Here is a 13,989-nt window from a genome sequence, read left to right as displayed (position 1 = left end):
ACTGATGGCAGCAGTTGCATTTTCCTATTAAAGCAAAACAGAACAACGCGATACGTGTTTATTATTGAGGTGCACTGTTTTGGTTTTTTACTGTTTTTAAATGTAATGGCATTTTTTGTATTACCTGTACCGTTTACAGTAAATCTCACACAACTCTCTATGTAAAGAAACATAAATAATCCACAGTAAGATTTGGTCACAAATTATATTTTTTTAGGACTCATCTTTTTTAGATTATTTAAAAAACACACCAAAATGCACTATTTTTTTTCTCTATGTAATTAAAAATTTTTTGAATGGCTTGAAAATCCCTACTTTAGTCTCTGGGGCTGATTTTGTGATTTAAAGGAGACAGACTCTGTGATTCTCTTCTTTCAGCGTCGCCTCACTCTCGTGTTGACATGTTTTAACTACATTAATGGTGTGTGGTGATCGCTGATTGTCTCCTGCTATAATTTGTTGTCTGAGACATGAAGTAATATCACCAATCCAACAGGTTTTCCACCTCGAGTTATTTCCATTCCCTCCTCTGCTTGCGGTAATTATCCTTTGGCCGGAATAGCCAAGTGTGAAATTTAATTTACAGAATCCAATATTAAGTGGCTTTTTGAGCAAAGAATTAGATTGAGATTTTTCCGTCTCTCTTTCTCTCTCTCTCTGACCTTTTCCCCACCATGTTTTTAAATGAGAGTAGTCCTGTGAGCATTGATTTTATAATGAGCCCAGCTTGGCCCCTAAGTGCTTACATTTTATGCTCCTCTTCAGGGATTTTTACCTCCTGAAATAGACTGTGGGACTGCGTCAAAGGTTTACCTCATCACTGGTGACTTACAGATTCACGATGTTGCTTTTTGAAAATGGAGATATTGCTTACCAGTAAGGGAGAAGCATCCCTTAATGGTTAGCAAGAGAGGTTTCTAAAAGACGTTCAACATTCATGCCACTAAAAATTTGTTAAGATTAAAAATCTTTTTTGCAAGAGTGCCCTGGCCAGTGATAGGCTGACCTATCTCAGTCTACATAAAATATTTGCTTTTCCTCAGAGTGAAAAACTTATCTTCTCGGTTACTTAACTCCGAGAGTCACTTTAAGCTTCTAATTGAAAAATGCTAATTAAAATTCACACGTAAGGCTGTGTTTCCGCTTTATTTATCTGATTAAGAGCTTACAAAAACCTTTGTGTTGCTCATTCTTGGGAGGTTTCAGTCTTGCTTTGCTCGCACTCCCAAAGCTCTTCTAGTTGATTCTCTTTCCTCTGTCGTCTTTATCGAGTCTCGACAGTGAGCCGCCGTCATCCTCAGTGAAAGACCTCAGTGTTCAGCTCCCATCTTAGCCGTGTAAACCTCGTCTCTTTGTCAGCGCTGGTGTGTAGAGGGCTTCCCTGGGCTGGATTCTGTCTGTGTGTGTGTGTGTGTGTGTGTGTGTGCAGTCTCCAGGGCTACATGCAATTAAAGCAGACAGGAAGCGGCAGGCTGCCTGACGGCCTTACTACTGCAGCTCCTTCATGCTGGCTGTCAAACAGACACAAATATGCACAAACACATGCGTGCTGTGTGTATGCATGCACACTCTAACCAACCACTGCATATTAATGACTCTTGCCCTCGGCGCGTTTGTTTGAGGCCTCGCTTCACATCCTTACACACGCACACACACACCGCCTTCCAATCACGTCACCACACCACCACCTCCCTCTGAATCCCCTCCACCTTTGGCTCTCAGCTCCCCGGCTCCCAGCGTGTCAGTCAAGCAGTTACGGTGTAACGGCAACGTGGGATTGGCCGACACCGACAAAGGAGATGTTGAATGACAGGCGTCGACAGAGGACTGTGTGCAGCGTGTCAGAGCGCTGGGCGGGGAGATGGTGGATGATGCTTGTCAGTCAGTCCCTGGATTACTCTGCTGCCGACATGGGAGTCTGCAACGTCGCTGTCAGTTTATCTTTACATCTGATTCGAACTTTTATCTGCTACTAAAAGTCTTTTTTCCCCCATCAAAGCAGAGAGGAAACTATCCGCACCGCAGTGCTAGATCATTGCACTAGATTGTACTTTTTGCATGGATTTTTTTCACAAATCAAGAGATATCATCTTGAAACATTATCATTTTTAAAGATATTATCACCCACACCAGGAATTTTCTTGAAACACGAGAAATGCTTTGGTAACTAATGAACATATTTGCATATTTTTTAAGAAATAAAAAAATATAGACTTGTTACTGATGAGGTTTTTTTTCAGTTTTTCTTCTTTGGCGTCCCTCAGCCTGCCTTACTCCACTTCCACAGTCTCTCTCTTTCTCAATTCAATTTCAAGGACTTTCATCAACATCATAAGATTTTAACATCGCCAATGAATATGTGCAAAATGCACTTCCAGTTCATCTTAGTTTAGATTAAACAAGCAAACAGTAACTCTTGTTCTGTCCTACACCTGTTTTCTCTGTATCCCTTCTGTTCTCTTCTTCTTTGCTCTGTTTCTGAAGCTTTTTTTTTTAAGTATCCGTTCGATGTATATTTTAATTATAATTTACTTTACTTCTTAAATCCTTTTTTCTTAACACAGATTGTGTCACGTTGCCCCTTTTATTTGCTAGTTTGCTTAAGCACAGAGGAAGGGCACTTGGGTGAAGGCCCCTGAATTTGATTTGGTCAGAGGGGCATGTAAACAGAGGTACCCCTGTGAGCCTGACAGGCTCTGCTGGCACACCTCGAGCCCCAAAAGCCAACCTTCCTCCCTATTAGCAAGCTTTTCTGAAAAGGGGGTGCTTCGGGTGGCACGTGCCTCCCAGCACTTACACGCCCCGTGTTGCCCCCGGGCTGATGTATGATTTGAGATGGTCATGTGGCACCAAGTGGATTCCCTGGCATGACGCCCATGAGAGGGGGTTGTTGGGGTTTTTCTTTAACCTTTTATTCATATGGGAAGAGTTGATGTGCCACATGTGCATCCTTCTTTCCATATTGTGTTCATTGATTTTCTTCTTTCTTATTTAGTGGTTTGGATAAAAAAAAGGCCTGTGTCAGGAGCAAATTTAGCATGCACTCCATTTTTGACTTCTTGTGAATCGGTGTCTTTTTACCTGCGAGTTTCATAGTTTCATATAGCAACTATGCTATGCTAACATTCTAATAATTGAAAATGATTTAAAAAAAACTTTTTCAGATTGCTTTTAAATGCTGTCATCAATTTTAATATTGATTCCTTCCCTCCCAGACAGACCTTTGTTTTGATCGAATGGATTGTGTCTTAAAATCAATTTAAAAAGACTTAAAGCTCTTTAGAGATTGGTACTCCATCATGCTGAACATATACTGTATATCCACCCTTTTTTATTGTCAGATTTAATGCAGTAGTTGATCTAGATGACTCCAAACCTTAGATTTGCCAAAAAGCATTTCATTCATGAGTTATACTTTCATTATAAATTAATCGAGAAGGCAGCAAAAGCCAGTATGGATTTCCTGGAAAGATAATTTTTTCATTTGCTGCATTACAATATCTGCTGTTTGGCACAGCACTGGGCTTTTGGATGACCTTGAATACACCAACAATGGGGTTTCGCTTAAAAGCATCTAATAGACTGCATGGATTCAGTGCCACTGAGCAGAAACAAGATGTAATGTCTTTACTAAAAGACTCAGTGGAACCCAACTGTTACAGAGTCCCAAGTCATGCACGTCCGTACAATGCAAGTGTGTCTGCTTTGCATTCAGTGCACTTAGTGTACCTGCTCGTAAACAAGCAAAAAGTTGAACGTGGAAGGCCGTTCACTTGTCAGTGGTCACGATTTTGAATCAAAGAAGAAAGAGAGGAACACCAACCACTCTTTATTAGGCTTTGACTGATATTAGTGCCAAAGGCATTAGCATGTGTTGTTTGGTGTTTCTGTCAGTTTAGTCAAAGCTGAGAAAATATGCATCAGACTGGCATGCTGATGATAAACCAAAGTCATTAAAGTGATGAAGTATGTATAGTTGAAATCAATACGCTGTAAAAAAAAAAAAAAAAGATACTTGTGTTCGTATGGACACTGCTCCGGGATGGGGGAGGTGTTGGCACTGTAAATCTGCACTGTTCACACTCTAAACCTGTCCCGGGTTATATTCTTCCTTCACATTATTTTTTTTTTTTAACCTCTAATTGGCTCTCGGAGGGAAGCCATTTTGAGGCAGTTTTAATTACATCATAAAAAAATTTGCTGCAGCTGCAAAGTTCACCGTGTGCAGTTGTTCCGGTACGAATGCTGTTGATCATGTGTGACAAAACACCCACAATTCGGTGTGATTGAGCCGATTGAACACAAAAAATGGAGCTCAGAGGATGTAGCAAAAACAGGAAGTCGGGCAAACTGGTGTAGTTAGCAGCCAGAAGGGAATTTATGGGGACAATTTTTGTCTTTTATTAAAGATTTGACATTGGGTAGTTTGTGTAGTGCCATAAAACCCCCTGTGTGAGCTGTGACAACAGTCTGTGTATCTTTCTCAATACTTTTTCGCATTTAAATGTTAAAACAATAAAATATAGAATCATACATGTATATAGTCAGCTATATCCTGTCCTTAAAACTAGTGAGCATCATTCTTAAAGGGACGTGTAGCCTTTAGTGTGGTCTATACCTCCAACTACTCAGAACACATCAGGGAAAGAACAAATATGCTGAGTTAGTCATGCCAAAAACATCTCCAACAGGGTCAGTCAAGGTCGTAATGGGACGCCTCATCATACAATAATGCAGTTATCACACAGCTAACTATTTAATACATTAATCATTTGATACAGAATATCGATTAAAGCGGTGTTATTACGAGATAAGATGATTTACAGCCCTGAACTAACAGCACTGCAGATCTGTAACCAGAGACACACGGCTAAATCTGATAAATCCACTTAGGCTCCAACCATAAATCAAACATTTGAATAAATAAGAGTAACACTGTAAAACTCTCCAGAATTACTTCTCAGTGTTCTGCGTTGACTCAGGAACCCTGAGAAATATTTCTACATACAGTGGAAAGTAAAAATCAGCATGGGAATGGATGCCAACGTCAGTTATGGTTACCTGTAAAATAATAATAACTGATGCTGGGATGCCCTTATTGTGACTATATATACAGTTTAAATGTTGACATGTGAAAGGGCTGTTGATCGTTTTTATTGACAATTAATTATTTAATATATTAAATCTCATCAGGACCACTCAAAATAGTTTTAAACCCTCACCCAAAAGCTGCCTTTAACTTAAAAACAACAAACTTAGATGCTAAATACTTACATACTAAACTTAAAACATGCTAAAAACAAGGCTGCTGCAAAACACTGACGCTGCAAGTCTAAAAATAAAAGCAGCACTTGAGACTTTACTTAACTGTAGGTCAGTGCTTCCTCTAACAGCTTCTAGTATGCACTTCTTTTAAATCCAAGCTTGTTTATGTTTCCCCACCACCGTCAGCAGCGCCGTCAGAATCCCCGGGCCAGGCATCGAAGCACTTTAATAATCTGCACACATTTATGAGACTGTGTCCGAGCCCATAGATCAATGTCAGCGTGCCGACCTACGAGAACATCAGACAGATCAGATACGGACTAATGAAGGCCTGCTCACATTACCTCCACCGTCAATCAAACATGGGGTCAGTTAATCATCTGCGTCTCTCTCATTAAGAAACACAGATACCCACAGAGTTTTAGTCCAGGTCTCCTGTTGTAGTCACTGTCCTTGTAGGCTCATGCAGGTGATGTATGGCTTAAAGTAATACAACGCAAAGGATGTGCCAGGTAACTGTTCCTTTACACATTTACTCAATCATTAGATGCATGTTATTAACCTGGTTTGTTTCAAAGCCTGCTTAATTTCCAATGCAGAAACCTTATTTCTGTACTGCCTATAAACCTCAGCAGGTTCAAAATGACAGCAAAACTTCAGCTATTGTTAGACTAACAGGTTGTCAGACTTAAGGAAAAATTCTAGTTACGGCATTCAAAGAGGTTAGGTATGAGGCAGGAAGACAATAAAAACAAAGCAATTATACACCCACAACCAAATCAGCCAATTGGGCAAACAGAAACAAAGATTCCCCCAAGGCGCGTCTCCAAGCTGCATTCAATTTGATAAGACTTAGAAAGAGATTTATTTGAATATAACCTGTGGTGTGTTGAACCCTCTCATGAGCCAGGCAAATGTTACACCTGTGGCAGGTGAGCTACACAGCCTGTTTTGCATGGTTGGGTTTAAATTTCCCTATGCTGAGAATGCCTTATGCAATCCTTATTTATCTACAGCCCACTATTTAAATCAAGAGATTACTGTCTTTTTTAGCCAGTTTTCTTCTGATTGGCTGCCCCTCTCAAAGAATGAGCCGGTGGGCAGACCAGACAGGATTGTGTTCCTGAAATAACTTTATTAAAGATATGACTTTAGAAATCAGAAAAGAGCTTTCTGAAGGGTGAGCTTTTGATTCACAAGGTTTACCTCCGCACATGTTGACCTTATTATTTCAATCTTTGGTAGTGTCCATCTCTGAAACAGAAAATAAGAAAAAGCACAGCAGAATTTAAGCATGTTGCTGATTGAGAACACTTCTGACACAACGCTAAAACCAAAGAAAGTGGACTCTAAAGACTGTTTCTCATCATGTTTCAATAAAACAAGTCGTCCAACACTGTAAACATATTAAAACAGTGCACGCTATTTTCATGCTGAGTATACCCCCCTGCTTGGCCTATAAAACACTAAATTACCACATGGATCTTTTTTTTTCTCTTTCTTAAAGGAATATGCCCTCCAAAAACACTACGATTTAATCACTACAATAATCTTATTTTATAAAATCTGTTTTTATATAGATTTTACAGAATCTATTCAAAGAGTAGAAAAGTTAACCACCTGTATGCCACATTATTTTTCATTGTTCTCAGTATCATTAACTCAAATGTCATTTGAAAAAATGAAAAAAGTTTACCTTTAAACATATATTTAAAAAAACTGTTAATTGTGTTGCATATGATGGTTATTGCAGAATACCACAATGTTAATTTACAATATAGAAAAATCCTTAAATCTTTAACTTCACAGTCTTAAACTCTTGTCTTTGAGTTTCTTTACATCCACAGATGACATGCTGCGTTGATAGTTTTTTGATGTATGTTCAAAACAAAACTGAGGGAATTACATAGAAAAATTATATGCCTACTCCATCCTCCCTATTCTGGTATTTTAAAGAGTAAAAATATCAACCTAAACATTTAAACATGTCAGATAAGGTCACAGGGTGAAAAAATAGTTTTAATTGCAGACTGCACAGATGGTACCTTAACATGAGGGTTTTCAGATAATTATTTATTAAAAGCTAGACATTTTAAATGAGAATAAGAAAGAAAAGTATGTCTTTCTGCCCCTTTCCCTGTTCAGTTCTGCACATCTTTGCACGTTACAAACATTCAGAGATGAACTTACACTTGCTTTATAACTTCTGGGATAACTCACCTGGAGAGTTCTGGATTTTCACAAAGTGTCTGTTTTTCCTTCCTCTTGTATCAAGTGGCACAGTCATTCCTTACAGCTCACTAAAGGTCCTGCTGGGAGTTGTGTAGAGAAGACGCAGACTGAAAGTTCGATGTGGTGTCAATATTTCATTGTGGTCACGTATCCAGCAGACCGAAAATGACAGTTTGCTCAGGCATATGAATGAAGATATTGTACTTGCTGCTAAGAGACTGAGCGGCATACTTTGCCAAACTTTTTTATAAAGTTTTTTTTTAGATGTATTCAGGGGAAGCTTGCTGAGCATGCATGCTGTTTTTCCACCAACATCCTGGAAGCCGGCCAGCATTCAGCAGTTGGTGGTTGAGTGTCTGGTGCTTTCACCATTCTTGCCCAGGTGTTTACAGCCAGTAGGAAGGATTTCAGTTTTGTTCAAAATGTCTTCTAGTTTTATTCTTTTCTTTGCTCTTTTTTGTTTGTTTGGTTTGGTTTTTTTACTCACTTGTGATTTACAGGAGCATGACTACACAAGTTGTCACTGAAAGTTGTTTATGAAGGTCAGAACAAACTGAGCCCAATTTTAATAGCAAATCCCATTTTCTGTTGCTTGAATCCACTCTTTATTCACATTCACTCATTATGCCCACAGTGGCCCTTTTTCATTTTTATGTTTTTCAGCCTTTTAGATTTTAGACGACAAAAAGAGAAATAATAAGAACACTCACAAATAAGCATTATAAAGAAGGCAGGATTTATTTGGAAGGAAATGTTAATTAACACCATGAAAATAATGGTTCTTAATGAACTCAGGAATATTACACTCGTCTGTGCAGAACCCTCAAGTCATTAAATAAGCTTTATTGTTCCGCTTTCAAAAGTTTGGACCGTCAACTTTGATTCTGAGAACTTATGACTGACTTCTAGTGATGGCCATGTGACCTAAAACACTGCTTTTTAAATGTGAATTATATATGTATATGAGGTTGCTGGCGTTTTGCAGTGACTCTAGTTTTAGGCAGTGCTAACCTTTGTTTTTTAACCTGACTTTAGTCCATTTCTCCATCATATCCATTTTGTGCTACAGTTGTTGCTTGCCAAGAGCTTCAGCCGCTCTGGGATGTACTGTGTTATTCTTCAGCTGTCTGGTTTTTCCATCACAATCAATCACTTTACAAAAGAAGTAATACACTATTTGGCCAGGGTTAATTTTTCCTCTGAACTGAGGGAAGACAGACATGGTACAAAAGGGTACCAGCCAGTGCTAACTTGTTAGCATGCTAAATTCAGTTCATTCCAGTGTTATTTTTATAACACCAAATGACAACAATAGTCACCTCAAGATGTGTAATATTGTATGGAGGGAAAGACCCTACCATAATACAGGGAAACCCCAACAATCAGACAAGCCTCTATGAGCAAGCACTATGGCGACAGTGGGAAAGAAAAACTCCCCTTTAACAGGAAGAAATCTCCAGCAGAACCAGGCTCAGGGAGGGGCGGGGCCGTCTGCCCTGGCCGGTTGAGGGTGAAGGGAGGGAGACAGGAGCCAGAGATTAATCAGTAGCTGTCTCTGCCACATAATAAATAAATCTCTTTGAAATAAGATCAGAGTGATTAATTTTTCACTTGCTTAGTTGATTTTACTGTTCAGTTATTTTAAAAACCAACCATGGTGTGTACTGTACTATTAACTGTTGCTCTAATAATTAGTCCCTGAGCAGCAATTACGAAGAAACCAATGAGGGTTAACCAGCCATAACTTTATTTGACATGTGTCAAATAAAAGTCGGTTCAAAAGCCTGCTAAGATTCTGACAATAATAATAGTGACCACAACTGCAACACAGCAGCATACAAAAACATTTATCTCAGCTACCATTACTGTTCATCAAAGAGAAACAACCTCATCAGATGCAACTGCAGCAAAAGCAAGCTCTCAGTCTGTCTCCATGTTTTTTTGTGGGTTTTTAATTGTTTTATTTTACCATTTTGGAACAAACTGTCAGGTGTATTTATTAACTTCCCTTTGAAGGTAGCATGCTACAGCAAGGCAACATTATCTGCTGTTAGTTCTAATTATATCAGTAGTGTTAAGATATTTCAAACAAATTTGTCAGCCAAGTGTTGTAAGTCATGCATGCGTAAAATACTACTAGGCCCCACCTACGTGATGGCAGTGACTAATCCGTAGCTCCTTCCTTCCCGTAGGAGCTGTGTCGGCAGCGCATGGCAGTCAAGCCCCCAGCCGAGCGTCCAGAGCCCATCTCCTCCAGGATCAACAGCGTCTCTTCTCAGTTCAGCGATGGCGGTCAAGCCGTCAGCCCCTCGGCACGGAGCAGCATTTCCTCCTGGAGCGAAGAGCCTGCCCACTCAAATATGGACATCTCAACTGGTCACATGATCCTGGTGAGTTTCCAGCTGAGCAGTTTTGATATAATCATCACACAAAACAATGTGAAATATGTCGAAAGCAGCTCATTTTTTCACCACAAACAGCCCTGCAAACATATTTCATGTGAAAATAAAAATACTGGAGCTTAATGAATTTTTCAAATGACCAACCAACTTTAGTCCACTATAGTTTTTAACTAATATTGGCACTGCTGGGTACTTACTTTTAGAGTAACTACAGTATTTGTTGTAGTATTCCTAATCCTTATTAGTAACAAAAAATTAATACATTAATGTAAATATGCATGTAAATGGAAAACTTTTAACTAATTATAATTACTTTATCTTTATTTTAAATAGAGTACCTTTCTTTAGAACACCAATACACGTGCACCCTATATTACACACCCAGAGCTGATGAAATCAGTTTATTTTAAAAAGAAAAGAAAAGAAAATAGAGAAGAATAACACTAGGCAATGGTTCCCTTGGTTAAACTAAATGTGCCCACATCTCGAGTGGTTTAGCTTTTCAGCAGAGCCTGTGTTGTGCTTTTTGGTGTCTGTGTTTCTACGAATGTGAATGAAAAATGCATCAAAATAACAAACAAAATGAGATTGTTGTAACTTATTTGTGTAAGTTGCTTTTAAAATAATAATCTTATGTTTGGCTATCGTCAAAATGTTCAATTAAATTAATTCTAGGAACCAACACTGCAGCTCCTGTGCCAAGTGAAACTGACGTCAGTGGCCCAAATAAGATGCCTAATATTGATCGATCAGGGAAAACAATTGGATTATCAAAGTAGGTTAATTTCCCCGAGAAGGATTTTACAAAATAATATTTCAGAGTAAATTTCTATTTTGTTCTAATTATTCTATCAATAAGATGTTTTTGAATTGCCTGGCAGGTTAATAGTCTTAGATAACAACATTTCTTTTACTTCTTTTCATGCTTATCTTCCATTTTATCATCTTGCCACCCGCTTGGTCTTTTAAACTCAAACTACTCAGTTTATTTTTATATACTGTACTGATAATTTCCCCCCTCTCTCTCTCACACACACACACACACACACACACACACACACACACACACACACACACACACTTTTATCCTCTTGTATCACTCTCTCTCTCTCTCTCTCTCATCTTTCTTCTTGTGTCTTTTTTTTGTTTTTGCACATCTCATTACACCCACAGTTTCTATAAGCAGTCTTATTTCCCTCTTCAGTACGGCAGATGAAAATCTCTATTGAACCTCGGTCGCTTTCTGCCAAGCGCCATCATAATTGCGATACATACCTACTCACTTCAACAACCCACCACCCACGGCACCACCACCTCCTCATCCCAACTCCCCCACCCTGCCTCCACCTCTCTCTCCGCTCTCTCCGTGCAATATGAGGCTGCCGGCAAGATGTGAAAGAGCGGCCTTTTTGATGTGTTCAATAGGCACAAAGATACTAATTACCCCAGAGAGTTGCGCCAGAGTTGTGTTCAGGAGAGATGACTCCCTCTGCAGCCCTTTGCTGCTGCAGAGTGTCTCTGTTGTTTTACACAAGCGTACAACCAAGCTAAAACGTTTGGCAAACGCACCCACAGTATATAATGCATGCATATAAAAAGCTTAGGTCACATACAGATGAAAATAGATTTGAGTTTTGACAACAAGGTCTGAACTTCTGCAGGTACGTTTGCTTTATCTCCGTGAGATGAATCCGTATCTGCAGAGGTGTCACCGCTGGAGAGTGGCATGAAATAAAGTGTTTGTCAAGCATTCAGTCAGTGTGTGGGCCACAGTCTGGTCAGGATGATTGCTGAAATTGTTAAATCATAGCAACAAATATGTAAAACGATGAGAGGGAAGCAAGGAGACAGACTAAGTGACTCTAATGTGGGTATGATGATTAATTTTGTGTAGGTGATGGAGATGAATGCAAATTTTAAAAGCCTCTTCAGAGCAGATTCAAAAATTCTAAGTGGACTTTTTCATCACAACATTTCATATATATAATATGGTGCTTTTTTTTTTTTAGAACAAGAGACCCTCATCCCCATAAAATTAATTAAAATCTTTAAATTGTTAAATTCTAAATTCACTAATAACAATTTTCCTTTTTCAAAAGAGGTCTATAAGGAGTCAAAAAGTATTATTGTTTTTAACCCAATCTTAAAATCAGGAAGGAACACAGAGGATATTTGATGACTTTGACAAACCGTGGATAAAAATCATTACCTAGTCTTCGACAAATGAATGTGTCCTGAGGGAGAGGTGATAGGTTGGTGGGTTCAAATGAGCAACAGTAGAGTAAGTGCACTCTGCCTAGTGCCTAGCTTAATCAGCTAAATGAATTGTGAAAAAAGTGAGCTGATCATATTCATATGACTTCTGAAAATAGAATCATTTTAACTGGTAATGCCAAACAAGAACTGTGGAGGAATATTGCTAGAACTGCCTTTAGTCAGTAACAGTAAATTCAACAGTTCACATTGTGATTTTGTTCTGATGAGAGGAGACGATGTGGATGGGGGGCCTGTTATGAAATCATTTTTAGACCAAACATGGTGGGGAAAAAAATATGTTAAAGAAATGTTCACATTCAAAGTCTGAAGCATTAAACTGATGAATGTAAACAAGTAAGACTGCAGTTTTTAGGTGATATGCCATGTTGTTGAACTGTGATATGCAAAGTTTACACTCTAACTTTTGGACATGTATACCAATAAAATCCCTGGTCAGCATCTGTGATCCAGTGTCAGTTAGTTAGAAGATGCCTTAGGTTGAATAAGTCCAAAGTTTTTCGGGGAATCTTTCTGGTTTGGTGCCCCTGATACCAAAATACACTGTGATGTTGCGCTTTCTTCTTATAAAAGTAACACCAGGGATGTTCCTGACAAAGAGAATTGGGTTGAGTCAGACCATATTGACTAAACACTCTAATTCCTCTAATTACAAGCAATGTTTTTACTCAGATGTAGTTAGGATTAGGAAATAATTGCACTTGCTTTAGTTGAGCGATTAGTTATGACTTTAATTTTTGATCACCAATTCAGTTTTATTTATATATTACCAAATCACAACAGCAGTCACCTCAAGGTGCTTTATATATCTATAAATATATATGAAGATATAAAACCTACACCCGCTGATCTAATATGTATATGTACACATACAGGAACCACTCTGGGTTTTTGCAGTATTTTGTGGTACCAGCAATAATGTCAAAATAATGTTAGAAACATCCTCTGCTACATCCAGAATGGTGGATTTTCAAAGAGCACTATGTTTTATTCATCTAACAAATGTATGCAGTCAGATATGCTTTTACTGTGCCCATTTAATAATGGTTCCTGTTTAGTCGTTGGAGTATAAACATAAAATGTAACTCAAATGGACTCCTTTTAATTGCATCTATGCTGTTTAATAATAATAAACCTTTCCCAGTGGACTGGGTTTATTAGGAGCCTTCTGTGTAGACAAGGAGTTGATGTCTCATTTAACTTGAAGTCCATGTTGTTATTTCCACTGAGGAAATAAAACCGATAGGACACTGAGGATTCTGGTAGTTTGTAAGTCACAGCGTGCTCATCAACACAGGCCGTGATAATGTTGGTTTTTAGTTAATGTTAGCAGGCTGTGAGCTTTTTCAGTTATGTCATTTCCTTTTAATCCACTTCAGTTTTGGCCTGAGAGAGAAAAGAGCAGGAGCGAGAGATTGAAAACAGAGAGAGCAGATGTATCGTATTACACAGACTGGCCTGGAAGTGTGCTTCAGCACCTTGGACAGCTCCACGGTCTCAGTGAAACAAACTGTAGCTCTGATTTGTCCAAGCTGACTCCATCCAATAATACCAGTGTCATATAGAAAAAAATTATTTTTTCAAAATGTCAGGAAATCAAGGAAGGAACATGATAGTTTTAAACCAGCCCGCTACTCTTTGAAACCGAAAGGTCAGATTGTTTTCTCAACCCAAGTTCTCTGGGTGGAGAAAAGTTCAAAAAGCAAAAAGCTTCTTACCAATTTTCTTAACTGTTTTTTCTTTTTTTTATGAGTAACATTTCTTCATGCCCCTCCCATCTTTCATTCTTCTTCTTTGTTTTTTTACCGTTTACCCA

The 13,989-nt window shown here is 38.6% G+C and overlaps 1 protein-coding gene across 2 annotated transcripts in view; it reads left to right on the top strand.

Annotated features, from left to right (window-relative positions):
- LOC116331658 (receptor-type tyrosine-protein phosphatase N2-like) overlaps window positions 1-13,989 on the top strand; it is a 218,263-nt gene that overhangs the window by 161,077 nt on the left and 43,197 nt on the right. For both annotated transcript variants that reach the window (XM_039602794.1, XM_031754416.2), the window contains exon 14: window positions 9,690-9,887. In XM_039602794.1, coding sequence (XP_039458728.1) covers window positions 9,690-9,887 — 198 coding nt within the window. The remainder of the gene's footprint in view (window positions 1-9,689; window positions 9,888-13,989) is intronic.

Source organism: Oreochromis aureus, linkage group 18, assembly GCF_013358895.1.
Source record: "Oreochromis aureus strain Israel breed Guangdong linkage group 18, ZZ_aureus, whole genome shotgun sequence".
Lineage (NCBI taxonomy): Eukaryota > Metazoa > Chordata > Actinopteri > Cichliformes > Cichlidae > Oreochromis > Oreochromis aureus.
Note: the sequence above shows the minus strand (reverse complement) of the source record. Positions and strands in the feature narration are given on the sequence as shown.